General features: G+C 42.2%; 1 protein-coding gene across 2 annotated transcripts in view; it reads right to left on the bottom strand.

Annotated features, from left to right (window-relative positions):
• Positions 1 to 27500, bottom strand: part of si (sucrase-isomaltase) — a 110406-nt gene that overhangs the window by 58563 nt on the left and 24343 nt on the right. For both annotated transcript variants that reach the window (XM_064975291.1, XM_064975290.1), the window contains exons 11-17: positions 26250 to 26381; positions 20541 to 20657; positions 13430 to 13543; positions 13251 to 13335; positions 12519 to 12636; positions 11075 to 11246; positions 9392 to 9508 (exon numbers count right to left, since the gene is read on the bottom strand). In XM_064975291.1, the coding sequence (XP_064831363.1) occupies positions 9392 to 9508; positions 11075 to 11246; positions 12519 to 12636; positions 13251 to 13335; positions 13430 to 13543; positions 20541 to 20657; positions 26250 to 26381 (855 nt within the window). The remainder of the gene's footprint in view (positions 1 to 9391; positions 9509 to 11074; positions 11247 to 12518; positions 12637 to 13250; positions 13336 to 13429; positions 13544 to 20540; positions 20658 to 26249; positions 26382 to 27500) is intronic.

Raw genomic sequence — 27500 nt, 5'->3', positions numbered from 1 at the left:
ATTTCATTTTTGGAAGAAAAACGTTCCCGTTTTAAACAAGATATTTTGTCACAAAAAGATGCTCGACTATGCATATAATTGCTACTGTTCGAAAGAAAACACTCTGACGTGTCCAGAAATACAAATATCTTCTCTGTGCGTGCCCTTTAACGTGAGCTTCAGGCAAAACCAAGATGACTTGGCATCCAGGAAATGACAAGGATTTTTGAGGCTCTGTCTTTCATGATCTCCTTATATGGCTGTGAACGCAAGAGGAATGAGTCTGCCCTTTCTGTCGTTTCCCCAAGGTGTCTGCAGCATTGTGACGTATTTGTAGGCAGATCGTTGGAAGATTGACCATAAGAGACCACATTTACCACGTGTCCGCCCGGTGTCCTGCGCCGAAATTGGTGCGCAAAAGTCACCTGCCAGTATTTTTCCATGGGGCACAGAGAGAGAAGCAAGCTTCCACGAACTGCATGTCAATGAAGAGATATGTGAAAAAACACCTTGAGATTTGATTCCAAACAACGTTTGCCATGTTTCGGTCGATATTATGTAGTTAATCCGGAAAAAGTTTCACGTTGTAGGTGACTGCATTTTCGGTTCGTTTCGGTAGCCAGGCGCAATGTAGAAAACGGAACGATTTCTCCTACACACAGACGCTTTCAGGAAACACTGCGCATCTGGTATGTGGCTGGGAGTCTCCTCATTGAAAACATCAGAAGCTCTTCAAAGGTAAATGATTTTATTTATTTGGTTATCTGGCTTTTGTGAAAATGTTGCGTGCTACATGCTACACAAAATGCTATGCTAGCTTTGCATACTCTTACACAAATTAGTCAATTTCTATGGTTCAAAAGCATATTTTGAAAATCTGAGATGACAGTGTTGTTAAGAAAAGGCTAAGCTTGAGAGCAAACACATTATTTTAATTTTATTTGCGATTTTCAGAAATCGTTAACGTTGCGTTATGCTAATGAGCCTGAGGCTTAGTCACAATCCCGGATCCGGGATGGGGAGTTTCAAGAGGTTAACAGTTTCTACCCCCAAGCCACAAGACTTCTGAACAGCTAATCATATGGCTACCCAGACAATTTGCATACACAGCTCCTACTCTATGTTTATTATTTATACATGTACATATTACCACAAATACCTTGACTAACCGCTGCCACGCACAAGGTACCCCCTGTATATAGCCTCCACATTGACTCTGTACCGGTTCCCCCTGTATGTAGCCTCCACATTGACTCTGTACCTGTTCCCCATGTATATAGCCTCCTCATTGACTCTGTACCGGTACCCCCTGTATATAGCCTCCACATTGACTCTGTACCGGTTCCCCCTGTATATAGCCTCCACATTGACTCTGTACCTGTTCCCCCTGTATATAGCCTCCTCATTGACTCTGTACCGGTACCCCCTGTATATAGCCTCCACATTGACTCTGTACCGGTAGCCCCTGTATATAGCCTCCACATTTACTCTGTACTGGTACCCCCTGTTTATAGCCTCCACATTGACTCTGTACCGGTACCCCTGTATATAGCCTCCACATTGACTCTGTACCGGTACCCCCTGCATATAGCCTCCTCATTGACTCTGTACCGGTACCCCCTGTATATAGCCTCCACATTGACTCTGTACTGGTACCCCCTCTATATAGCCTCCACATTGACTATGTACCGGTACCCCCTGTATATAGCCTCCACATTGACTCTGTACTGGTACCTCCTGTATATAGCCTCCACATTGATTCTGTACCGGTACCCCATGTATATACCCTCCACATTGACCCTGTACCGGTACCCCCTGTATATAGCCTCCACATTGACTCTGTACTGGTACCCCCTTTATGTAGCCTTGCTTGTTATTTTACTGCTGCTGTTTAATTATTTGTTACTTTATTTTTTAAATGTTTGTTATTCAATTCTTAAAGCATTGATTGGTTAAGGGCTTGTAAGTAAGCATGTCACTGTAGCACCTGTTGTATTCCGCGCATGTGACAAATAACATTTGATTTGATGTGATCATTTGTCCAACAATTGCAAACAAGGGTATGTTTATCCCCATTTCGTTCCGTTTGCTTCCGTTTTAGAGAGGCTCGTTAGCGCTCGGGACAATACTGCCCCCTTTGGATGAATTGCGTGCCCATAGTAAACTGAAAAAGAAATCTGTCCAAAATTGCTAAAATATGCATATAATAATAATTATTGAATAGAAAACACTCTAAAGCTTCTAAAACCGTTTGAATTATGTCTGTATGTATAGCAGAACTCACTGGGCAGCCAATCTCCCAAACTAGTTTTCTCATTCAGAAAGTTGGGCCAACTTTGATGTCATCGCCCCCACCCTTCCCAACCAGCTATGGATCTGGGAACAGTTTCTATGTCTTCCGCGAGATGTCTTCTATCAGTAGAGCGTTTAATTGTGCAAATCCCACGAGCTTTGACCCTTTGGCAGGCAAAATTGTGAGTGTCGCGAGAAAATAGATGCGCGTTCGGGCGCGAATTGTACACAGTCATTCCTCTGTTCCAGATTGTCTGTGAGGAATTGCTTTTGTCCGGTTGAATCGCCAATTGTTTTGTACGTTAATAACATCCTAAAGCTTGATTCTGCACTTAGTTTGACCAGTTTAGTCGACATATAATATGTAATTTTGAAGTTTTGATGCGCAACTGTTCGGGACCAGAAGTCATTTTGGATGCATTTCAGCTGGAACTTGAAGCATATGCTCATACAAAGACACACGACTTGAAACCAAATGATGTTTTGGGTAAGTATGACTCCTTCCACTACATTCTGATCGAAGACCATGAAAGGTAAGGGAATATTTATGTTGTAATTTTGTGTTTCTGTTGACTCCAACATAGCGGAGAAATATTGGTTATGTCTGAGTGCCGTCTCAGATTATTGAATAGTAAAGAATTTCTGTAACGTTAAAAAGAAATGTGACAAAGCGATTGCATTAAGAAGCAGTGTATCTTTCTAACTATATGTAGAACATGTATATTTAGTCAAAGTTTATGATGTGTATTGCTGTTATCTGGCGTTATCTGGCGGAGCTATCTGTAATTTCTCCTGACATTTTTTAGCATTTTCTGAACATGGCGTCAATATAAATGGAGATTTATGGATATAAATTGCATATTATTGAAAAAAACATAAATGTACTGTGTAACATGTCCTATTACTGTCATCTGATGAAGATTTTCAAAAGGTTAGTGAATAATTTTTCTTTTAATCCTGCGTTTGTGATTCTTTTGTTCGACAAAATGGCTACATATCGTTTGTGTCTTTGTGGTGGTTTGACATACATATGTGCTATGTTTTCGCCGTAAAATATTTTTGAAATCTTACTCGCTGGGTAGATGAACAAGGTGTTTATCTTTCATTTGAGCTATTGGACTTGATAATGTGTGGAGGTTAAATATTTCTAAGAATATTTTGCATTCTGTGCGACACTTTTTGAGTTGAGGGGGTGGGGGGGGGTGCCCTTGGGAAACGTGTAGCGTGAACACGTTAAAGAAGATCTGATACCACAGGATCAGACTGCCAGGGAGACTTGAAAATGCTATTTTCATCATTTGTAATGTGTATGGATATCCCTCACATGCTCCAAATATGACCCTTTTTACCCAATTTACTAGGAAAGTACAAGTACAGTAAACTACCTGTTACTCAGGCCAAAAAGCTTGGATATGCATATAATTGGTCGTTTTGGATAGAAAACACTCTGAAGTTTCTAAAGCTGTTAAAATAATGTCTGTGAGTATAACATAACTGATATGGCAGGCGAAAACCCAAGGAAAATACATCTAGGAAATGGGATTTTTTGATGTGAGTGGTTTTCCATTGAAAGCCTATTGACTATATAAAGGGTTAGGGCCCAGATTGCAGTTCCTATGGCTTCCACTAGATGTCAACAGTCTTTAGACATGGTTTCAAGCTTGTTTTCTGAATAATTAGACCTTTTGCTATGTGGTTTATGGAATCAAGCAGTACTGGTTTGCGCGTGTGACTGTGTGCACTCTTCATTATTTTTCCTTTCTATTGAATACGCTATTGTCGGTTGAAATATTATGGATTATTTAGATAATTGACACCCTGAGGATTAGTTATAAACATTGTTTGACATGTTTAGATGAATTTTACCGGTACTTTTAGAATGCATTCGTCTGCATGTCTTGACCTCCTTTGAGCCAGTGGATTACTGAACAAAACATGCCAACAAAACAAAGAGTTTTTTGGATATAAAGAGGGACTTTATCGAACAAAACAACAATTTATTGTGTAGCTGGGACCCTTTGGATTGCCAACAGAGGAAGATCTTCAAAGGTAAGTGATTTATTTTATTGCTATTTCTGACTTTCGTGACGCCTCTCCTTGGTTGGAAAATATTTCTATGCTTTTATAAGCAAGGCATTGTCCTAAGATAATCGTATGGTATGCTTTCGCCGTAAAGCCTTTCTGAAATCTGACAAAGAGGCTGGATTAACAAGAAGTTCATCTTTTAACTGCTTTGGGATAGGGGGCAGCATTTTCACTTTTGGATGAAAAGCGTATCCAGAGCAAACTACCTCCGACTCAGTCCCAGATGCTAATATATGCATATTAGTATTAGTGTTGGATAGAAAACACTCTGAAGTTTCTAAAACTGTTTGAATGATGTCAGTGAGTATATCATAACTCATATGGCAGGCAAAAAAATGAGGAGAAATCCAAACAGGAAGTTGGAAATCTGAGGTTTGTAGTTTTTCAAAGCTTGGCCTACCGAAAACACATTGAGATATGGATAAAGTTGCACTTCCTACGGCTTCCACTAGTCAATCGTCTTTGGAAACTTGAATGAGGATTCTACCATAAAGGAGGGGCTCATGAGACCTCTTTGAGTCAGTGGTCTGGCAGAGAGCCTTGGTCTCATGACGCGCGCTCCCGACAGAGTTACCTCTCGTTCCAGTGCTTTTCTGAAGACAAAGGAATTCTCCGGTTGGATATTTTATGTTAAAAACATCCTAAAGATTGATTCCATACATCGTTTGGCTTGTTTCTGCGACCTCTAACATAACTGTTTGAGTTTTTGTCTGGACTATCTTTAATTCTGTGAATAACAGTTGTATCTTTTATCAATGTTTATGAGTATTTCTGCAAAATCACCGGATGTTTTGGAATCAAAACATTTCTGCACGTAAGACGCCAGTGTAAACTGAGTTTTTTGGATATAAATATGCACATTATCGAAAAAACATACATGTATGGTGTAACATGATGTCCTATGAGTGTAATCTGATGACGATCATCAAAGGTTAGTTATTAATTTGATCTATATTTCTGCTTTTTGTGATTCCTCCCTTTGGCTGGAAAAATGGCTGTGTGTTTTTTGGACTTGGCTATGACCTAACATAATCAAGGGTAATATTCTCAGATATGAACAATTTATAACATTGAAAGAGTTCCCAATATGTTGCAGAGAGTTTATTTCTGTGATCAAAGCCGTTCCCAGTTGTCTAACTGCAATAATGAAAACTCATTTTAGCTTTGGTAATGATCACAAAGTTTATCCAGAACTCAGATTGGAAGGCGTGGGCTTACTTGATAAATCCTGTTGTAATAAATATATAAGACACATTCTTCAAGGTGAGAATCTGTCTCACTTGTTCTTTGAATGTAAATTTGTGTCAGAATTTTGGGAAAACCTTGCAAAATACTTATTTACCATGTGAAGGATATAATATGTTACTTTTGCAATGATAACAAGACCATTGAAATGATTGTGAATTTTTCTTTCTTGTGGCCAATAACTTTATAGACAAACAAAAATTCAAAAATTCTATACCAAAAGTACACGTATTTTTTGATTGAACTTAACTATTTTATTAAAATAGTGAATAACAACAAGAATAACATTTTCCTGAACCATTATAATAAGATTTTTTCAACGTGATTACAATTGCACTAGAATTGTAAATTTGTATTACTTTAAATGTTTTGTGTGTTTTTAGTATTTTCTCATTAATACCTACGTTCTGTTTCGTATGATGTAACAATGTAAATTGTTGATCTGAATTTTGAATTTAAAAAATGAATAATTACAAATAATAATAACATGTTAGTAAACCCACTACAATCATGCAGTAACGCTAGTGTACAGCCAGTTAATTGTTACACAAGCAGGCGGACATAGGCAGAGGACGTCCTCTGGAAGTTCTCATAATTACTGTGTAAGTCTATGGTTGGGGGTGAGAACCATGAGCCTCCTAGGTTTTGTATTGAAGTCAATGTACCCAGAGGAGGACAGAAGTTACACCATCGTGCTACCCTACAGAGTGCTGCTGAGGCTACTGTAGACATTCTTTGCAAAATAGTGTGTTTTAATCAGTTATTTGGTGACGTAATTATATATACTTTAGTTTTATCTAAAAGTTATAGCTTTTTAAATGTTTTACAATTCACAATTTTTTATGAAATTATCTGAGGATGACAGTCCTTCCTTTCTTCCTCTGAGGAGCCTCCACTGGCGTCGGGTAAGCATCATTGAAAAATTATAAAATATTTGTAATATATGCAAGTCACCACTTCACTGTGCCATTTACACCTTCTGTATCCTGTGCATGTGACAAATAAACTTAGATTTGATTTGATATAGTGTGTGTTTTCTACATGACCTCACATGTGAATCCTTAAAGAGATGGGTTAAGAGGGTGTGAATGATGCTGAATGGATGTAGACAAAGAAGAGCTCTCCGGGTAGGTGTAGCAAAAGATTCAAGGACCATTTTCACAAAAGTTTCAAAGCAGACTTACTTTCCCCATTGTTCCTCAAGCATAGTGTAGGATATACCATTTTCTAGCTCTGCGTCTAAAACATGTTGCTACATAAGACCGAATCGAGGCGGTCGGTCACATGTTCTCTTTTACAGCAACAAACTAGGGAAGAGTTACAGGGGGGATGAGGAATGGGAGGAATGAGCCAATTGAAAGCTGGAGGTGATTAGGTTATCATGATGGGAAATTAGCCAGGACACCAGGGTTAACGACCCTACACTTATGATAGGTGACATGGGATCTTTGTTGACCACAGTCAGGACACCCATTTAAACGTCCCATCTGAAAGACGGCACCCTATATAGGGCAATGTCCCCTTCGCTGCCCTGAACTGACCCTGCATTGTTATCCTATCTAAGTCTTGAGCCGTCTCCAATCACAATGTAAAGTGAGACTGAGCATTGAAACTGCGACTTGTTACATTGACATATCCATACTTGGATAGAAGGGAACAGGTACCTTGTAATGCTGGGAACAGGTACCTTGTAATGCTGGGAACAGGTACCTTGTAATGCTGGGAACAGGTACCTTGTAATGCTGGGAACAGGTACCTTGTAATGCTGGGAACAGGTACCTTGTAATGCTGGGAACAGGTAATGCTGGGAACAGGTACCTTGTAATGCTGGGAACAGGTACCTTGTAATGCTGGGAACAGGTACCTTGTAATGCTGGGAACAGGTACCTTGTAATGCTGGGAACAGGTACCTTGTAATGCTGGGAACAGGTACCTTGTAATGCTGGGAACAGGTACCTTGTGGGAACAATGCTGGGAACAGGTACCTTGTAATGCTGGGAACAGGTACCTTGTAATGCTGGGAACAGGTACCTTGTAATGCTGGGAACAGGTACCTTGTAATGCTGGGAACAGGTACCTTGTAATGCTGGGAACAGGTACCTTGTAATGGGAACAGGTACCTTGGGAACAGGTACCTTGTAATGCTGGGAACAGGTACCTTGTAATGCTGGGAACAGGTACCTTGTAATGCTGGGAACAGGTACCTTGTAATGCTGGGAACAGGTACCTTGTAATGCTGGGAACAGGTACCTTGTAATGCTGGGAACAGGTACCTTGTAATGCTGGGAACAGGTACCTTGTAATGCTGGGAACAGGTACCTTGTAATGCTGGGAACAGGTACCTTGTAATGCTGGGAACAGGTACCTTGTAATGCTGGGAACAGGTACCTTGTAATGCTGGGAACAGGTACCTTGTAATGCTGGGAACAGGTACCTTGTAATGCTGGGAACAGGTACCTTGTAATGCTGGGAACAGGTACCTTGTAATTGGGAACAGGTACCTTGTAATGCTGGGAACAGGTACCTTGTAATGCTGGGAACAGGTACCTTGTAATGCTGGGAACAGGTACCTTGTAATGCTGGGAACAGGTACCTTGTAATGGGAACAGGCCTTGTAATGCTGGGAACAGGTACCTTGTAATGCTGGGAACAGGTACCTTGTAATGCTGGGAACAGGTACCTTGTAATGCTGGGAACAGGTACCTTGTAATGCAATGGGAACAGGTACCTTGTAATGCTGGAACAGGACCATGTGGGAACAGGTACCTTGTAATGCTGGGAACAGGTACCTTGTAATTGGGAACAGGTACCTTGTAATGCTGGGAACTTGTAATGCTGGGAACAGGTACCTTGTAATGCTGGGAACAGGTACATCGGAACAGGTACCTTGTAATGCTGGGAACAGGTACCTTGTAATGCTGGGAACAGGTACCTTGTAATGCTGGGAACAGGTACCTTGTAATGCTGGGAACAGGTACCTTGTAATGCTGGGAACAGGTACCTTGTAATGCTGGGAACAGGTACCTTGTAATGCTGGGAACAGGTACCTTGTAATGTGTGTGTGTGTTTGTGTGTTTGTGTGTGTGTGTGTGTGTGTGTGTGTGTGTGTGTGTGTGTGTGTGCTGGGAACAGGTACCTTGTAATGCTGGGAACAGGTACCTTGTAATGCTGGGAACAGGTACCTTGTAATGCTGGGAACAGGTACCTTGTAATGCTGGGAACAGGTACCTTGTAATGTGGGAACAGGTACCTTGTAATGCCGGGAACAGGTACCTTGTAATGTGGGAACAGGTACCTTGTAATGTGTGGAACAGGTACCTTGTAATGCTGGGAACAGGTACCTTGTAATGCTGGGAACAGGTACCTTGTAATGAACAGGTACCTTGTAATGAACAGGTACCTTGTAATGCTGGGAACAGGTACCTTGTAATGCTGGGAACAGGTACCTTGTAATGCTGGGAACAGGTACCTTGTAATGCTGGGAACAGGTACCTTGTAATGCTGGGAACAGGTACCTTGTAATGCTGGGAACAGGTACCTTGTAATGCTGGGAACAGGTACCTTTAATGCTGGGAACAGGTACCTTGTAATGCTGGGAACAGGTACCTTGTAATGCTGGGAACAGGTACCTTGTAATGCTGGGAACAGGTACCTTGTAATGCTGGGAACAGGTACCTTGTAATGCTGGGAACAGGTACCTTGTAATGCTGGGAACAGGTACCTTGTAATGCTGGGAACAGGTACCTTGTAATGCTGGGAACAGGTACCTTGTAATGCTGGGAACAGGTACCTTGTAATGCTGGGCGTTGTGGTTCCTGCTGAAGGGATAGAATGCTCCAACCTGCATCCAACGACGACACAACTCTTCTGACACGTCGTCAAAGAAACCGCAAATATCAGCACCGATCTGAAAACGCACAACACAGGACAAGGCAGAACGTTACATACACCGACAAACTCACACAAAAAAATGATCAGGAAAGCACACAGATGTAGCATTTGAAACTAGCATTTGAAACTAGCATTTGAAACGATACTGCAGGGTATGGAATGAAATTGTTTGTCTTGTCTGATATTGGTTTCCATTTGTTAAAACAATTCAATAAGGCCAAATTGGCAGAATACACGTATGCAGTCTCTGTTTTGGTAATTGCATATGGTAAAGCATAAAAGAAAATACCCAATCAATGACCCATCCTTTGAGAGCAGTGTGTTTGCGTGTTGCTATTGTTTGATAGCAGGGCACTTTAACAGCATGCTCAATGGGAGGACATCGATCCAAATCCAAGTCTCCCTATGCCAGGAGTGTGTGTGTGCTTGTGTGTTTGTTTGTGTGTGTGTGTGTGTGTGTGTGTGTGTGTGTGTGTGTGTGTGTGTGTGTGTGTGTGTGTGTGTGTGTGTAATTGAAAGAGAGAGTGAGTTTGAATGTGTGTGTGTGTTTGTGTGTTTGTTGTGTGTGTGTGTGTGTGTGTGTGTGTGTGTGTGTGTGTGTGTGTGTGTGTGTGTGTGTGTGTGTGTGTGTGTGTGTGTAATTGAAAGAGAGAGTGAGTTAGATTGTGTGTGTGTGTTTGTGTGTTTGTGTGTGTGTGTGGTGTGTGTGTGTGTGTGTGTGTGTGTGATGTGTGTGTGTGTGTGTGTGTGTGTGTGTGTGTGTGTGTGTGTGTGTGCAGTGTGTGTGTGTGTGTGTGTGGGTATATAATTGAAAGAGAGAGTGAGTTTGAATGGGTGGTGTGTGTGTGGATGTGTGTGTGTGTGTGTGTGGTGTGTGTGTGTGTGTGTGTGTGTATATAATTGAAGAGAGAGTGAGTTTGAATGGGTGTGTAACAGGTATAATTGAAAGAGAGAGTGAGTTTGAATGGGTGTGTGTGTATATAATTGAAAGAGAGAGTGAGTTTGAATGTGTGTGTGTGTGTGTGTGTATATAATTGAAAGAGAGAGTGAGTTTGAATGGGTGTGTGTGTATATAATTGAAAGGAGTGAGTTTGAATGGTGTGTGTGTGTGTGTGTGTGTGTGTGTGTGTGTGTGTGTGTGTGTGTGTGTGTGTGTGTGTGTGTGTGTGTGTGTGTGTGTGTGTGTGTGTGTGTGTGTGTGTGTGTGTGTGTGTAATTGAAAGAGAGAGTGAGTTTAAATGGGACTGTGTGCCAAACAAGAATTGGAAAACCTCTTGGACAGAGTCTCTTCAGGACTGTGGTTGGCAACTCGAACACTCCCTGTCACACCTGGAGGTGTGTGTGTGTCTGTGTGCGTGTTGGTTTCTCACTGACGTTTGCAATGTTACTTGTCTGAGCCCAGAGCCAAACGGCTTCTAACCATTCTAATATCTCATCAGTACGTTTTTCTCACTTACCTGCCTCTGTCTCAGCTGTGGGAGTAAAGAACCAGCTTCCAGTCAAGACACTTTTCAGTCTCCAAACAGATAAATAGCCCAACCTGTTAAATCAATAGATGACGGTATCAGGTTGAGGTACTCACGTAGGGGATTCCGAACAGGCCAAACTCCAGCATGCCAGGTATGGCCCATTTGATGTCGTTCCAGTTAGCAGCATTGTCACCCAGCCAGTGGCCGGAGTACTTCCCCACACCGGGGAAAGACGAGCGGGTCAGCATTAGGCTCCTGTTCCCCTCAAACACACGCTCTAGAGCACTACAGAGAGTGTAGGGGGAGAGGGAGGGGTGTGTAGAGACAATGAGAGATATAGAGAGTATCATCAGAACTGCTTTACTGCTCTAATTAGCTAGCTAAATCCAACGGCCATTGATTTTCATGACAATATTATGTTCTGATGATGTTTACAAAGTGCATCTCCTGACAATAAGGCCTTTTAATTAGCCGAGAGAGAAATAGACAGAAGAAAAAATAAAAGTCAGGACTAAAGAGGAGTGGAGCTACCGAGCAGTATGCTAACAGGATGAAGTGACAGAGTGGAGCTAGCGGGCGGTATGCTAACAGGATGAAGTGACAGATGAGTGGAGCTAGCAAGCGGTATGCTAACAGGATGAAGTGACAGAGTGGAGCTAGCGGGCGGTATGCTAACAGGATGAAGTGACAGAGGAGTGGAGCTATCGAGCGGTATGCTAACAGGATGAAGTGACAGTGGAGCTAGCGAGCGGTATGCTAACAGGATGAAGTGACAGAGGAGTGGAGCTAGCAAGCGGTATGCTAACAGGATGAAGTGACAGATTAGTGGAGCTAGCAAGCGGTATGCTAACAGGATGAAGTGACAGTGGAGCTAGCGAGCGGTATGCTAACAGGATGAAGTGACAGAGGAGTGGAGCTAGCAAGCGGTATGCTAACAGGATGAAGTGACAGTGGAGCTAGCGAGCGGTATGCTAACAGGATGAAGTGACAGAGGAGTGGAGCTAGCAAGCGGTATGCTAACAGGATGAAGTGACAGTGGAGCTAGTGAGCGGTATGCTAACAGGATGAAGTGACAGTGGAGCTAGCGAGCGGTATGCTAACAGGATGAAGTGACAGAGGAGTGGAGCTAGCGAGCGGTATGCTAACAGGATGAGTCAGCGATGGAGGAGGCCTCTCAGAAGACAATGTAACTCAAAGAGCTGTGTCAGGATTCTCCGCTGAGACATAACTCTGTGTGTGCGTGCGGGTGGTTATGCGTGCATAGGGATTTACCTCCGAGACACAACAATCCTCATTTGACTAGCCGACCCAATGACAGCGCCCCAGGCTCTATTTTTAATGATGCTCTATTTATTTAGACAAATCATGACAACTCACCTCTGAAACATCAGGACAGTTCAGCCTCACTCAGCACATAGCAAGGCCTCTAACTCTAGACCTACATCATTTTACAGTGATAAGGATATGCTGGTGGAATTCAAGTATACAGACTAAATAGTCCATTCTATGGCAGAGCTTCAGTACAAGTTCTACACACATGGTAAGATCCCTACTCACTCTCTGGTGGCTAGAACCATGGCGTATCCATAGAGACTGTGGACATCATAGTGGTTTCCCCAGGTCTGTTTTGAGTCCATACACAGAGTCTTACTGTACAACACCCCATCCAGGATACCTGAGGAGGAGGAGGACAGAATGAGAGAGAAGCGTGGAAGATATTTTTTTTTTTCTTGTCTGCAGTTTTTGATATTCAAAAAAGTTTGTGTTTCCTGTTAATTAAAAAAAATAGCATGTGTCTCCTTTCATCAGAGATACCAGTGTACTGATTTGGCTTAATAAACAGCCTTACTAGCAGTGAAGGAAGGGCAGTTGAGGGTTAATAAACAGCCTTACTAGGAGTGAAGGAAGGGCAGTTGAGGGTTAATAAACAGCCTTACTAGGAGTGAAGGAAGGGCAGTTGAGGGTTAATAAACAGCCTTACTAGGAGTGAAGGAAGGGCAGTTGAGGGTTAATAAACAGCCTTACTAGGAGTGAAGGAAGGGCAGTAAAGGGTTAATAAACAGCCTTACTAGGAGTGAAGGGAGGGTAGTTGAGGGTTAATAAACAGCCTTACTAGGAGTGAAGGGAGGGCAGTTGAGGGTTAATAAACAGCCTTACTAGGAGTGAAGGGAGGGCAGTTGAGGGTTAATAAACAGCCTTACTAGGAGTGAAGGGAGGGTAGTTGAGGGTTAATAAACAGCCTTACTAGGAGTGAAGGAAGGGCAGTTGAGGGTTAATAAACAGCCTTACTAGGGGTGAAGGGAGGGTAGTTGAGATTGTTGTCATCACATCCCTTGATGGAGCCTTTCATGAAGTTAGACACCTCATTCATATCCTGTCAGGAAGAAGACAGAGTTGGGATGTGTGGATGTGGATGTCAGAATTGAACATAAATATAGTACAACCAAGCATTAGTAGAATAGACTTACAATCCACAGAGCGTCATGTTTGATTTCTTTGAATAATCTGACGTACTCATCAGTCCACCACTCTTTACAGCTGGGGTTAGTGTAGTCTGGAAACACCGCCACACCTGGCCAGACCTAGAGAGAGAGGGAAGAGAAGAGGATATGAGGAGGAGAGGAGGGTTATTGTCAAGAAACACCAACTCATCTGGACAGACCTACAGTATAGAGAGAGAAGATAAACACTAAGTTATCTGGACAGACCTTCTGTATAGAGAGAGGAGAGAAGAGAAACACTAAGTTATCTGGACAGACCTACAGTATAGAGAGAGAAGATAAACACTAAGTCATCTGGACAGACCTTCTGTATAGAGAGAGGAGAGAAGAGAAACACTAAGTTATCTGGACAGACCTACTGTATAGAGAGAGGAGAGAAGAGAAACACTAAGTCATCTGGACAGACCTACTGTATAGAGAGAGAAGAGAAGAGAGGAACACTAAGTCATCTGGACAGACCTACGGTATAGAGATAGAAGAGAGAAAAACTAAGTCATCTGGACAAACCTACTGTATAGAGAGAGGAGAGGAGAGAAACACTAAGTCATCTGGACAGACCGACAGTATAGAGAGAAGAGAAGAGAGAAACACTAAGTCATCTGGACAGACCTACAGTATAGAGAGAGAAGAGAGGAGAGAAACACCAAGTCATCTGGACAGACCTATGGTATAGAGAGAGAAGAGAAGAGAGAAAACGAAGTCATCTGGACAGACCTACAGTATATAGAGAGAAGAGAAGAGAGAAACACTAAGTCATCTGGACAGATCTACAGTATATAGAGAGAAGAGAAGAGAGAAACACTAAGTCATCTGGACAGACCTACAGTATAGAGAGAGAAGAGAAGAGAGAAAACGAAGTTATCTGGACAGACCTACAGTATATAGAGAGAAGAGAAGAGAGAAACACTTAGCCATCTGGACAGACCTACGGTATAAAGATAGAAGAGAGAAAAACTAAGTCATCTGGACAAACCTACTGTATAGAGAGAGGAGAGGAGAGAAACACTAAGTCATCTGGACAGACCTATAGTATATAGAGAGAAGAGAAGAGAGAAACACTAAATCATCTGGACAGACCTACAATATATAGAGAGAAGAGAAGAGAGAAACACTAAGTCATCTGTACAGACCTACAGTATAAAGAGAGAAGAGATAAACACTAAGTAGATGTAGACGTAGAGAGAGGGAGAGAATTGGAGCAAAGGACAGAGAGAAAGAGAGAGGATAGGAGGGGATAACGATGGTAGAAATGAGAGGGAAACGTTTAGAGGGGAGAGAAGGACATATGAGAGAGATGGGAGGAGAAATCGATTCTACAATATAAATATCCAGACGTGACTGTGAGTTTGAAGCCTTTGCTAATGACATGCAGCACAGAGAGCAATGATTAATCCTCAGAGAAAGAGGGGGAGGGCATTGCATGTGTGTGTCTGTAGCAATGAATACATGTGTACATTAGGTTGAGGTCTTCGCTGACCTTATATGACAGGGTTGTAAAGATTAAATATCAAGATTTCTTCACTCCCCACAGTTAAACATTAGCTAGCTTTTATCCCCCGCTAACAACTTCACAACCACGAGCAGAAAGAGAACATTAATGATTTTCACACACGTTCACATAAACACACACACACGTGTCCTAATTATGACGATTTAACTCTCAAGGGAGCAGATATATAGGAACAACTTTTGGGCAGATATATGATGCCTCCAAGGTCAGGGTTAATCTAATCAAATAAAATCAAATTGAAACGGTCATATGCTCTGAATACAACAGGTGTTTCACCTTACAGTAAAATGCTTACTAACGAGGCCCTAACCAAAGATGCAGTTAAAAAAACAGATAAGAATAAGAAATAAAAGTAATTAAAGAGCAGCAGTAAAATAACAATAGCAAGAGTATATACAAGGGTGTACCGGTGCAGAGTCAATGTGCAGGGGCACCGGTTAGTTGAGGTAATAAGTACAGTACATGTAGATAGAGTTATTGAAGTGACTATGCATAGATGATAACAACAGAGAGCAATGCAAATAGTTTGGGTAGCCATTTGATTAGGTGTTCAGGAGTCTTATGGGTTAGGGGTAGAAGCTGTTTCGAAGCCTCTTGGACCTAGACTTGGCGCTCCGGTACTGCTTGACTTCCTCTGACACCGCCTGGTATAGAGGTCCTTCATAGCAGGAAGCTTGGCCCCAGTGATGAACTGGGCCGTGCACACTACCCTCTGTAGTGCCTTGCGGTCGAAGGCCGAGCAGTTGCCATATCAGGCAGTGACGCAAGCAGTTAGGATGCTCTCGATGGTGCAGCTGTAGAACCTTTTGAGGATCTGAGGACCCATGCCAAATCCTTTCAGTCTCCTAATGGGGAATAGGTTTTGTTGTGCCCTCTTCATGACTTTCTTGGTGTGCTTGAACCATGTTAGTCTGTTGGTGATGTGGACACCAAGGAACTTGAAGCTCTCAACCTGCTCCAAATGCAGCCCCGTCGAAGAGAATGGGGTCATGCTCGGTTCTCTTTTTCCTGTAGTCCACAATCATCTCCTTTGACGTGATCACGTTGAGGGAGAGGTTGTTGTCCTGGCACCACACTGCCAGGTCTCTGACCTCCTCCATATAGGCTGTCTAGTCATTATCGGTGATCAGGCCTACCACTGCTCTGTCATCGGAAAACTTAATGATGGTGTTGGAGTCTGCCTGGCCGTGCAGTTATGGGTGAACAGGGAGTACAGGAGGGGACTGAGCATGCATCCCTGGGGGCCCCTGTGTTGAGGATCAGCATGGCAGATGTGTTGTTACCGACCCTTACCACCTGAGGGCGGCCAGTCAGGAAGTCCAGGATCCAGTTACAGAGAGAGGTGTTTAGTCCCAGGCTCCTTAGCTTATTGATGAGCTTTGAGGGCACTATGGTTTTGAATGCTGAGCTGTAGTCAATGAACAGCATTCTCACCTTTGTCCATGTGGAAAAGGGCAGTGTGGAGTGCAATAGCGATTGCATCATCTGTGGATCTGTTGGGGCTGTATGCAAATCTAGGGTCTAGGGTTTCTGGGAAAATGGTATTGATGGTGCTGATGTGAGCTATGACCAGCCTTTCGAAGCATTTCATGGCTACAGAAGTGGTCATTTAGGCAGGTTACCTTAGTGTTCTTGGGCACAGGCACTACGGTGGTCTGCTTAAAATATCCTGGTTTTACAGACTCGGACAGGGAGAGGTTGAAAATGTCAGTGAAGGCACATGCCAGTTGGTCAGCGCATCTTAGCAGTGCACGTCCTGGTAATCTGTCTGGCCCTGCGTCCTTGTGAATATTGACTTGTTTAATAACTTCTCTAGGGTAGGGGGCAGCATTTGGAATTTTGGATGAAAAGTATGCCCAAATTAAACTGTCTTCTACTCGGGCCCAGAAGATAGGATGTGCAAAAATTAGTAGATTTGGATGGAAAACACTCTAAAGTTTCCAAAACTGTTAAAATAATGTCTGTGAGTATAACAAAACTGATTTGTCAGGCAAAAACCTGAGAAAAATCCATTCAGGAAGTAGGAATTGTTTTTGTTGTTGTAGTTTTCTATTCAATGCCATTACAGTATCCATTGACTTAGGACTCAAACTGAAGTTCCTATGCCTTCCACTAGATGTCAACAGTCTTTAGAAATTGTTTCTGAAAAATGAGGGAGTAAGAGCAGTCTGAATGAGTGGACCCTGCCGTGTCAGAGCTTTTTCATGCGTGAGACCGAGAGAGTGCCTTTCTTGTTTACCTTTTATAATGACAACGTTATTGTCCGGGTTGAAATATTATAGATCATTTAGGCTAAAAACAACCTGAGGATTGAATATTAACATTGTTTGACATGTTTCTATGAACTTGACGGATACAATTTAGACTTTTTGTCTGCCTTTTTCGACTGCGTTTGAGCCTGTGGAATCCTGAAGAAAACACACAAACAAAACAGAGGTTTTCGGATATAAGGAGATACTGTATTGAACAAAAGGAACATTTATTGAATAAATGAATGTCTTCTGAGTGCAAACATATGAATATCATCAAAGGGATTCATTTTATCTCTATTTCTGACTGGTGTAACTCTTGTACTTGGCTGGTTACTGTTAGTAATGATTTGTCTGCTGGGCTATGTTCTTAAAAATGTGTAAGGTATGCTTTTGCCGTAAAGCATTTTTTAAATGGTTGGATTCACAAGAAGTTAATCTTTAAACCTATGTTTAATAGTCGTATCTTTTCTGAATTTTTATAATGAGTATTTCTGTATTTGAATTTGGCGCTCTGCAATCTCACTGGGTGTTGGCCAGGTGGCGTGGTGCAATGTAAACATCTACAAGAAATACAAATGAAAACTCTCTAGGTAGATAGTGTGGTCTACAGTTAGTCATGAGCTACTCTTTCTCAGGCAAGCAAAAGCTCGAGACTTCCTTAGATATCATGCACCAGCTGTTATTTACAAAAATACACAATCCGCCACCCCTTGTCTTAACAGACACTGCTGTTCTATCCTGCCGGTGTAGCGTATAACCAGCCAGCTGTATGTTGATAGTGTCGTCATTCTGCCACGTCTCCGTGAAGCATAAGATGTTACAGTTTTGAATGTCACGTTGGTAGTTTAATCTTCCACATAGGTCATCTATGTTATTGTACAAAGATTGCACATTTGCTAGCAGAATGGAAGGCATTGGGGGTTTATTTGATCGCCTACAAATTCTCAGAAGGCAGCCCGCCCTCCGAACCCTTTTTCTCCTCCTCCTCTTCACCAAATCACGGGGATCTAGGCCTGTTCCTGAGAAAGCAGTATATCGTTGGCATCGGCCTTTTCAGACTCGTTAAAAAAGGATTCTGCCAGTCCGTGGTGAGAAATCGCAGTCCTGATGTCCAGAAGTTGTAATCCATCATCTACAGGAGTTTCCATCTTTCTCGCTCCACCATATTTCTCAGTCCCTCCATCTTTCTGCCTGTTTCGAGGCAGAAAGATGGAGTTACACCACTCGCTCCATTCTCTCTTCCTGACCATTACATTCTCCCCCATTCTGTCTGTTCTGTCTCTCAAATTCTCCCATAACATCATTATATTCTATTCTCCACCTACCTCTGTCTTCCCAAACATATTCTTGAATCAGTTTTTATAAAAAAGTGATTATAAAAAAAGGTTTGACATGTTTCTGTGGACATTACGGATACTATTTGGAATTTTCGTCTGCGATGTCATGACCTGCTCGAGCCTGTGGATTTCTGAACATAACGCGCCAAACAAATGGAGGTATTTTGGATATAACACTAATCTTTATGGAACAAAAGGAACATTTATACATTTACATTTAAGTCATTTAGCAGACGCTCTTATCCAGAGCGACTTACAAATTGGTGAATTCACCTTCTGACATCCAGTGGAACAGCCACTTTACAATAGTTTATTGTGTAACTGGGTGTCTCGTGAGTGAAAACATCAGAATTAATTTTATTGCTTTTCTGATTTTGGTGACCAAGCTACTTTGATGCTAGATGTTCATAATGTTTTGTCTAGTGATGGATAAACTCACACAAACGCTTGGATTGCTTTCACTGTAAAGCATATGTTCAAAATCTGACATGACAGGTGGATTAACAACAAGCTAAACTTTGTTCTGCTACAGTATATTGCACTTGTGATTTCATGAATATAAAAACTGTTTGTAATTTGTTTTGAATGTGGTGCTCTGCAATTCAACGGTTAGTGATGAAAATGATCCCGCCGAAAGGATCCATGCGTCAAGAAGTTAATGCCATAATAAATACCTTACCTACACCAGCCCTTAACCCTTAATGCTATAATAAATACCTTATCTACACCAGCCATTATCCCTTAGTGCCATAATAAATATCTTACCTACACCAGCCCTTAACCCTTAGTGCTATAATAAATACCTTATCTACACCAGCCATTAACCCTTAGTGCCATAATAAATATCTTAGCTACACCAGCCCTTAATCCTTAGTGCCATAATAAATACCTTACCTACACCAGCCCTTAACCCTTGGTGCTATAATAAATACCTTACCTTCACCAGCCCTTAACCCTTAACGCCATCATAAATACCTTATCTACACCAGCCATTAACCCTTAGTGCCATAATAAATATCTTAGCTACACCAGCCCTTAATCCTTAGTGCTATAATAAATACCTTATCTACACCAGCCATTAACCCTTATTGCTATAATAAATACCTTACCTACACCAGCCCTTAACCCTTAACGCCACAATAAATACCTTATCTACACCAGCCCTTAACCCTTAGTGCTATAATAAATACCTTACCTACACCAGCCCTTAACCCTTAACGCCACAATAAATACCTTACCTACACCAGCCCTTAACCCTTAGAGTTATAATAAATACCTTACCTACACCAGCCCTTAACCCTTAACGCCATAACAAATACCTTATCTACAACAGCCTTTAACCCTTAACGCCATAATAAATAGCTGCACGTCTTTGCATGCTCCACAATGACTAGCATCCCACTGACTAGATGATTACTCATCAGCTGCCTCTATTGTGTTTATAAGCACAATCAGTGAGGCAGAACACACTCACTCACGCACGCACGCACAAACACACACACACACACACACACACACACACACACACACACACACACACACACACACACACACACACACACACACACACACACACACACACACACACACACACACACAATGGGTGTAAGTAAGATCAGTCTGTGCTAATACTCGTAGCACACCGTCTGTGATGCAGGACAGTTAGAGATTAAACACGGATGTAGAATCCATGCACCTGTTTGACCTGATTTAAACCATAAATAGTGATTAGCACTGGGCCAGGTTTCATTGTGCGTGTAAAAAACATCGTTAACCCATGAGATATGATCTGCTCCGTAGACATTTGTAAACGCTCTCTGTCTCTCTCTACGCACATAGCCAACACAAAGTGGCATGTATAATTTCAAAACAACACTAGCCGGCCTCTCTCTCTCTCTCACACGCACTCAAGCACCCACAGACACATGCACATCACCATCTCCACCACCTCCACCTCCACCACCTCCCTTCCCACCTACCTCTCCCACTATAGGTGTTTTCCCATCAGCCTCAGTGACCCAAGCGTTCTTCTGTGTTCCTCGGTCATAGGCCTCATACGGCCCGTTGATCCTCTTACTGGTGGCTATTGCCGGGTCCTGAAAGACAATAGCACAGACATTTTCTTTGGCACAACTGCACTAAACTCAACAAAAAAAACATTTTAAAATAAGCCTACTCACAACAGGCTATTATAGAGGGAATGAGCTTTGATATGTGAGAAACATTTGGAATGGTCGTGTGCATCGCATTTTGTCATAGGGTAGACTACCGTGTTTCAGGCCTAGGTACAGGAAGGGAGATGATTTCCACTAGGCCTAGGTACAGGAAGGGAGATGATTTCCAATAGGCCTAGGTACAGGAAGGGAGATGATTTCCAATAGGCCTAGGTACAGGAAGGAAGATGATTTCCAATAGGCCTAGGTACAGGAAGGAATATGAATTCCACTAGGCCTAGGTACAGGAAGGGAGATGATTTCCAATAGGCCTAGGTACAGGAAGGAAGATGATTTCCAATAGGCCTAGGTACAGGAAGGAAGATGATTTCCACTAGGCCTAGGTACAGGAAGGGAGATGATTTCCAATAGGCCTAGGTACAGGAAGGAAGATGATTTCCAATAGGCCTAGGTACAGGAAGGAATATGATTTCCAATAGGCCTAGGTACAGGAAGGAATATGAATTCCACTAGGCCTAGGTACAGGAAGGGAGATGATTTCCAATAGGCCTAGGTACAGGAAGGAATATGAATTCCACTAGGCCTAGGTACAGGAAGGGAGATGATTTCCAATAGGCCTAGGTACAGGAAGGTAGATGATTTCCAATAGGCCTAGGTACAGGAAGGAATATGAATTCCACTAGGCCTAGGTACAGGAAGGGAGAGGATTTCCAATAGGCCTAGGTACAGGAAGGGAGATGATTTCCAATAGGCCTAGGTACAGGAAGGTAGATGATTTCCAATAGGCCTAGGTAAAGGAAGGGAGATGATTTCCAATAGGCCTAGGTACAGGAAGGTAGATGATTTCCAATAGGCCTAGGTACAGGAAGGAAGATGATTTCCAATAGGCCTAGGTACAGGAAGGAAGATGATTTCCAATAGGCCTAGGTAAAGGAAGGGAGATGATTTCCAATAGGCCTAGGTACAGGAAGGTAGATGATTTCCAATAGGCCTAGGTACAGGAAGGGAGATGATTTCTAATAGGCCTAGGTACAGGAAGGAAGATGATTTCCAATAGGCCTAGGTACAGGAAGGTAGATGATTTCCAATAGGCCTAGGTACAGGAAGGGAGATGATTTCCAATAGGCCTAGGTACAGGAAGGAAGATGATTTCCAATAGGCCTAGGTACAGGAAGGAAGATGATTTCCACTAGGCCTAGGTACAGGAAGGGAGATGATTTCCAATAGGCCTAGGTACAGGAAGGAAGATGATTTCCAATAGGCCTAGGTACAGGAAGGTAGATGATTTCCAATAGGCCTAGGTACAGGAAGGGAGATGATTTCCAATAGGCCTAGGTACAGGAAGGAAGATGATTTCCACTAGGCCTAGGTACAGGAAGGGAGATGATTTCCAATAGGGCTAGGTACAGGAAGGTAGATGATTTCCAATAGGCCTAGGTACAGGAAGGGAGATGATTTCCAATAGGCCTAGGTACAGGAAGGAGAGGATTTCCAATAGGCCTAGGTAAAGGAAGGGAGATGATTTCCAATAGGCCTAGGTACAGAAAGGTAGATGATTTCCAATAGGCCTAGGTACAGGAAGGTAGATGATTTCCAATAGGCCTAGGTACAGGAAGGTAGATGATTTCCAATAGGCCTAGGTACAGGAAGGTAGATGATTTCCAATAGGCCTAGGTACAGGAAGGTATATGATTTCCAATAGGCCTAGGTACAGGAAGGTAGATGATTTCCAATAGGCCTAGGTACAGGAAGGAAGATGATTTCCAATAGGCCTAGGTACAGGAAGGGAGATGATTTCCAATAGGCCTAGGTACAGGAAGGAAGATGATTTCCAATAGGCCTAGGTACAGGAAGGAAGATGATTTCCAATAGAACTAGGTACAGGAAGGGAGATGATTTCCACTAGGACTAGGTACAGGAAGGAAGATGATTTCCACTAGGCCTAGGTACAGGAAGGGAGATGATTTCCAATAGGCCTAGGTACAGGAAGGGAGATGATTTCCAATAGGCCTAGGTACAGGAAGGAAGATGATTTCCAATAGGCCTAGGTAAAGGAAGGTAGATGATTTCCAATAGGCCTAGGTACAGGAAGGGAGATGATTTCCAATAGGCCTAGGTACAGGAAGGAAGATGATTTCCAATAGGCCTAGGTACAGGAAGGGAGAGGATTTCCAATAGGCCTAGGTACAGGAAGGTAGATGATTTCCAATAGGCCTAGGTACAGGAAGGGAGATGATTTCCAATAGGCCTAGGTACAGGAAGGAAGATGATTTCCACTAGGCCTAGGTACAGGAAGGGAGATGATTTCCAATAGGGCTAGGTACAGGAAGGTAGATGATTTCCAATAGGCCTAGGTACAGGAAGGGAGATGATTTCCAATAGGCCTAGGTACAGGAAGGGAGAGGATTTCCAATAGGCCTAGGTAAAGGAAGGGAGATGATTTCCAATAGGCCTAGGTACAGAAAGGTAGATGATTTCCAATAGGCCTAGGTACAGGAAGGTAGATGATTTCCAATAGGCCTAGGTACAGGAAGGTAGATGATTTCCAATAGGCCTAGGTACAGGAAGGTAGATGATTTCCAATAGGCCTAGGTACAGGAAGGTATATGATTTCCAATAGGCCTAGGTACAGGAAGGTAGATGATTTCCAATAGGCCTAGGTACAGGAAGGTAGATGATTTCCAATAGGCCTAGGTACAGGAAGGTAGATGATTTCCAATAGGCCTAGGTACAGGAAGGTAGATGATTTCCAATAGGCCTAGGTAAAGGAAGGAAGATGATTTCCACTAGGCCTAGGTACAGGAAGGGAGATGATTTCCACTAGGCCTAGGTACAGGAAGGAAGATGATTTCCAATAGGCCTAGGTACAGGAAGGGAGATGATTTCCAATAGGCCTAGGTACAGGAAGGGAGATGATTTCCAATAGGCCTAGGTACAGGAAGGGAGATGATTTCCAATAGGCCTAGGTAAAGGAAGGTAGATGATTTCCAATAGGCCTAGGTACAGGAAGGGAGATGATTTCCAATAGGCCTAGGTACAGGAAGGAAGATGATTTCCAATAGGCCTAGGTACAGGAAGGAGATGATTTCCAATAGGCCTAGGTACAGGAAGGGAGATGATTTCCAATAGGCCTAGGTACAGGAAGGAAGATGATTTCCAATAGGCCTAGGTACAGGAAGGAAGATGATTTCCAATAGGCCTAGGTAAAGGAAGGAAGATGATTTCCAATAGGCCTAGGTACAGGAAGGTAGATGATTTCCAATAGGCCTAGGTACAGGAAGGAAGATGATTTCCAATAGGCCTAGGTACAGGAAGGTAGATGATTTACAATAGGCCTAGGTACAGGAAGGAAGATGATTTCCAATAGGCCTAGGCACAGGAGTAATCATTTTCACCTTTCCTCTCCTTTTCATATGCCCGGGACCAAATAAAACATTTTTTATTTATTTTACCTTTATTTAACTAGTCAAGTCAGTTAAGAACAAATTCTTATTTACAATGACGGCCTAGGAACAGTGGGTTAACTGCCTGTTCAGGGGTAGAAGGACAGAATTTTACATTGTCAGCTCAGAGATTAACTCTTGCAACTTTTCGGTTACGAGTCCAACACCAACAACTAGGCTACCCTTGCCACCCAACTATGTTCATTTTGCATTTAACTTCACTACCAACTCTATCATTTCTGGGTCAGCTTTTATGTACCTTACTGCAATTAGATTTAAATTAAAATGGGCAGAAATTGTATTTCTAAAGCAGAAAACTATTGCTGAAGCAATCATTTCCCTAGGACTGTGTGCGAGTGGTTTGAGTGGGGAGGGGAGAACTGAAAACAAGCTGTTATTGGCAAAGTGGTTTGGAACTCTCTTTTTCATTGGTCGGTTAAACAATTTAATGCGCGGTAAAAAAACACACAAAAAACAATAAGACTGAAGCCCTGTTCACTGTTCTCATTATTACTAGAGAACGTTGGTTATGTATTTATTACCCCAGTTTGTCTCTTATTCCAGAGGAAAAATAGGTTTTAATACTGCATGTGGCGATATTCAATTCATTCGCACAAAACATATAAACAAATGTATTCAGTGACACTTCATACATAGGATATGTGCAGCACTTCATTCAATTTTATCCAATCAGTTATTGTTTTCTTGCTAAAACCGCACTGGACTAGAATTATCAAAGGACTTTGGAGTTTGCCCCCCAAAAAAACAGTAATTTATTCTGGTTAGTCAATGTGCAGATTTCAGTTTCCATTTATGCCATCTAAACAGCAGGCTACAGTTCCCTTGACGTGCAATAGGCCTATTTGAAGTCCTGTGTCGAATTTGTATAGCGCCTCACAATCATCACACCTAACACAGCCAGAACACTGGCATTGCAATCAATCATCCTCTTTACCTGGTCAACAAATCTTTTCCAAACATTACTTTTCTGCCCCCCCCACCTTCTCATTATTTTCAACTCTCCTTTCGCAGCTTTGGTTTTATTGAATTAAACTTTGACAACGTCCTTTTTGCCTCTGTGACGTTGACTTCTCCTGCCCGTTCCCAAAATCATTATTTGCCGATTGGCTGTGCCGGCTATTTGCCACGCATACAGTTAACCCCTCAAGGTTAGGTTTATGCACTAATACCAGACAGCCTAAAATAATGAAAGAAAAACCTCCTATAGATATAAATTGCACAAGAATGATACATTTACGGATTTTTAAAGGTATTGTTTTCTCTTTATTCAGCCCTTCAGCCACACAATAGTTACATCGTAGCGACCCTAAACCCGTCCCTGCGGGTATAACCACCCGGACTGCGGCTATGAGTCCACCCATGCATCACCAACACATATATGCAAGGAGAACAAGGACGTCACACCAGATGTCACACCGGTAAATGCTTTTTCTAATAAATTACATAATAACTCAAGTTCCTCAAAGGTAGACATAGACATCAACCTAACTGTAATGACCTGCATAACTCAAGTTCCTCAAAGGTAGACATAGACAACAACCTAACTGTAATGACCTGCTAGGGATATGCTTGACATATTGCCAAATCGCGGACTGCTCGGCATCCTATCTGGATCACAAACTACATTTACAAATTGAATGCGACATGTTTTACGCCTATAATCAAATACATTAGCAACAACAAACTCGAGCAAAACACTCGGATTTGGCGACTTCAAACCTATAAGTAATAGCAAAGTTACAGTAGTGCCACTACTATTGAAATGTGAATATGTTTTCTTTCAACAAGCACATTTGGAACTGGAGCTAACTGTAGAACCAACAAATGTTTGCAAAAACTAGTCAGGCAAATCAAATGTAGGCGGCAGGTTAGAGTGTTGGGCCAGTAACCGAAAGGTTGCTAGATCTAATCCCTGAACTGACAAGGAAAAATCTGTCATTGTGTCCCTGAACAAGGCAGTTAATCCACTGTTCCTAGAAGTCCATTTAAATTACTTGCCTGGTTAAATAATATATTTTTTTCTTTCTTTCAAAAACAGTCTGTTTCTTACCAATATAAGAATGTATTTCTGTCCCTTCTCGTGCAGGTAATCAGCAAACTGAGGGAGGCCTTTGAAGTTGACTTCATCGTAAGTGAAGTCCTTCTTATCTTCCATATAGTCAATGTCAGTGTACTGGATATCCTGGAAGAGAAGCAGATAGATAATAATAGTGCATTCATTATGTCTGTAGGAGTTGAATGTTAGTGTCATAATCACACAGTATTTGTCTCAAACCACTCAAACTGTCTGCATCATTGTTTTCCATACATTTAGTTAAAGCCACTCAAATATTATGCTCTTAGCAGCATGGCTTAGTAAGTACATTGCCCCTTGGCATGTGTTTACTGAAGTGCAGTGGGTCCACTCGTATCTTATCTTTAAATCCTAACTTCAATTATTAACGCCTTACCATGACTGAAATGTTTTCCCTTAAATGCATAGTTACATCTTAGTATGAGTGTGATGCATATAGAACAGTGGTCTAAAGTACTGAAGTAAAAAATACTTTAATGTACAACCTAAGTAGTTTTTGTATTTGTATTTTAGTTTACTACTTATATTTTTTGCCAACGTTTACTTTTTTCTTTTACTATATTCCTAAAGACAATAATGTGCTATTTACTCTGCACATTTCCCCGACACCCCAAAAATACTTTTGCCCGAAAAATGGTCCAATTCACAAACTTATGAAGAGAACAACCCTAGTCATCCCTACTGCCTCTGATCTGGAGGACTCACTAAACAGAGAACATCCCTGGTCATCCCTACTGTCTCTGATCTGGAGGACTCACTAAACAGAGAACATCCCTGGTCATCTACTGCCTCTGATCTGGAGGACTCACTAAACAGAGAACATCCCTGGTCATCCCTACTGCCTCTGATCTGGAGGACTCACTAAACAGAGATCATCCCTGGTCATCCCTACTGTCTCTGATCTGGAGGACTCACTAAACAGAGAACATCCCTGGTCATCTACTGCCTCTGATCTGGAGGACTCACTAAACAGAGAACATCCCTGGTCATCCCTACTGCCTCTGATCTGGAGGACTCACTAAACAGAGAACATCCCTGGTCATCTACTGCCTCTGATCTGGAGGACCCACTAAACAGAGAACATCCCTGGTCATCCCTACTGCCTCTGATCTGGAGGACTCACTAAACAGAGAACATCCCTGGTCATCTACTGCCTCTGATCTGGAGGACTCACTAAACAGAGAACATCCCTGGTCATCCCTACTGCCTCTGATCTGGCAAACTCAC

This window comes from Oncorhynchus masou, chromosome 9, assembly GCF_036934945.1.
Source record: "Oncorhynchus masou masou isolate Uvic2021 chromosome 9, UVic_Omas_1.1, whole genome shotgun sequence".
In the NCBI taxonomy this organism is placed as follows: Eukaryota; Metazoa; Chordata; class Actinopteri; order Salmoniformes; family Salmonidae; genus Oncorhynchus; species Oncorhynchus masou.
Note: the sequence above shows the minus strand (reverse complement) of the source record. Positions and strands in the feature narration are given on the sequence as shown.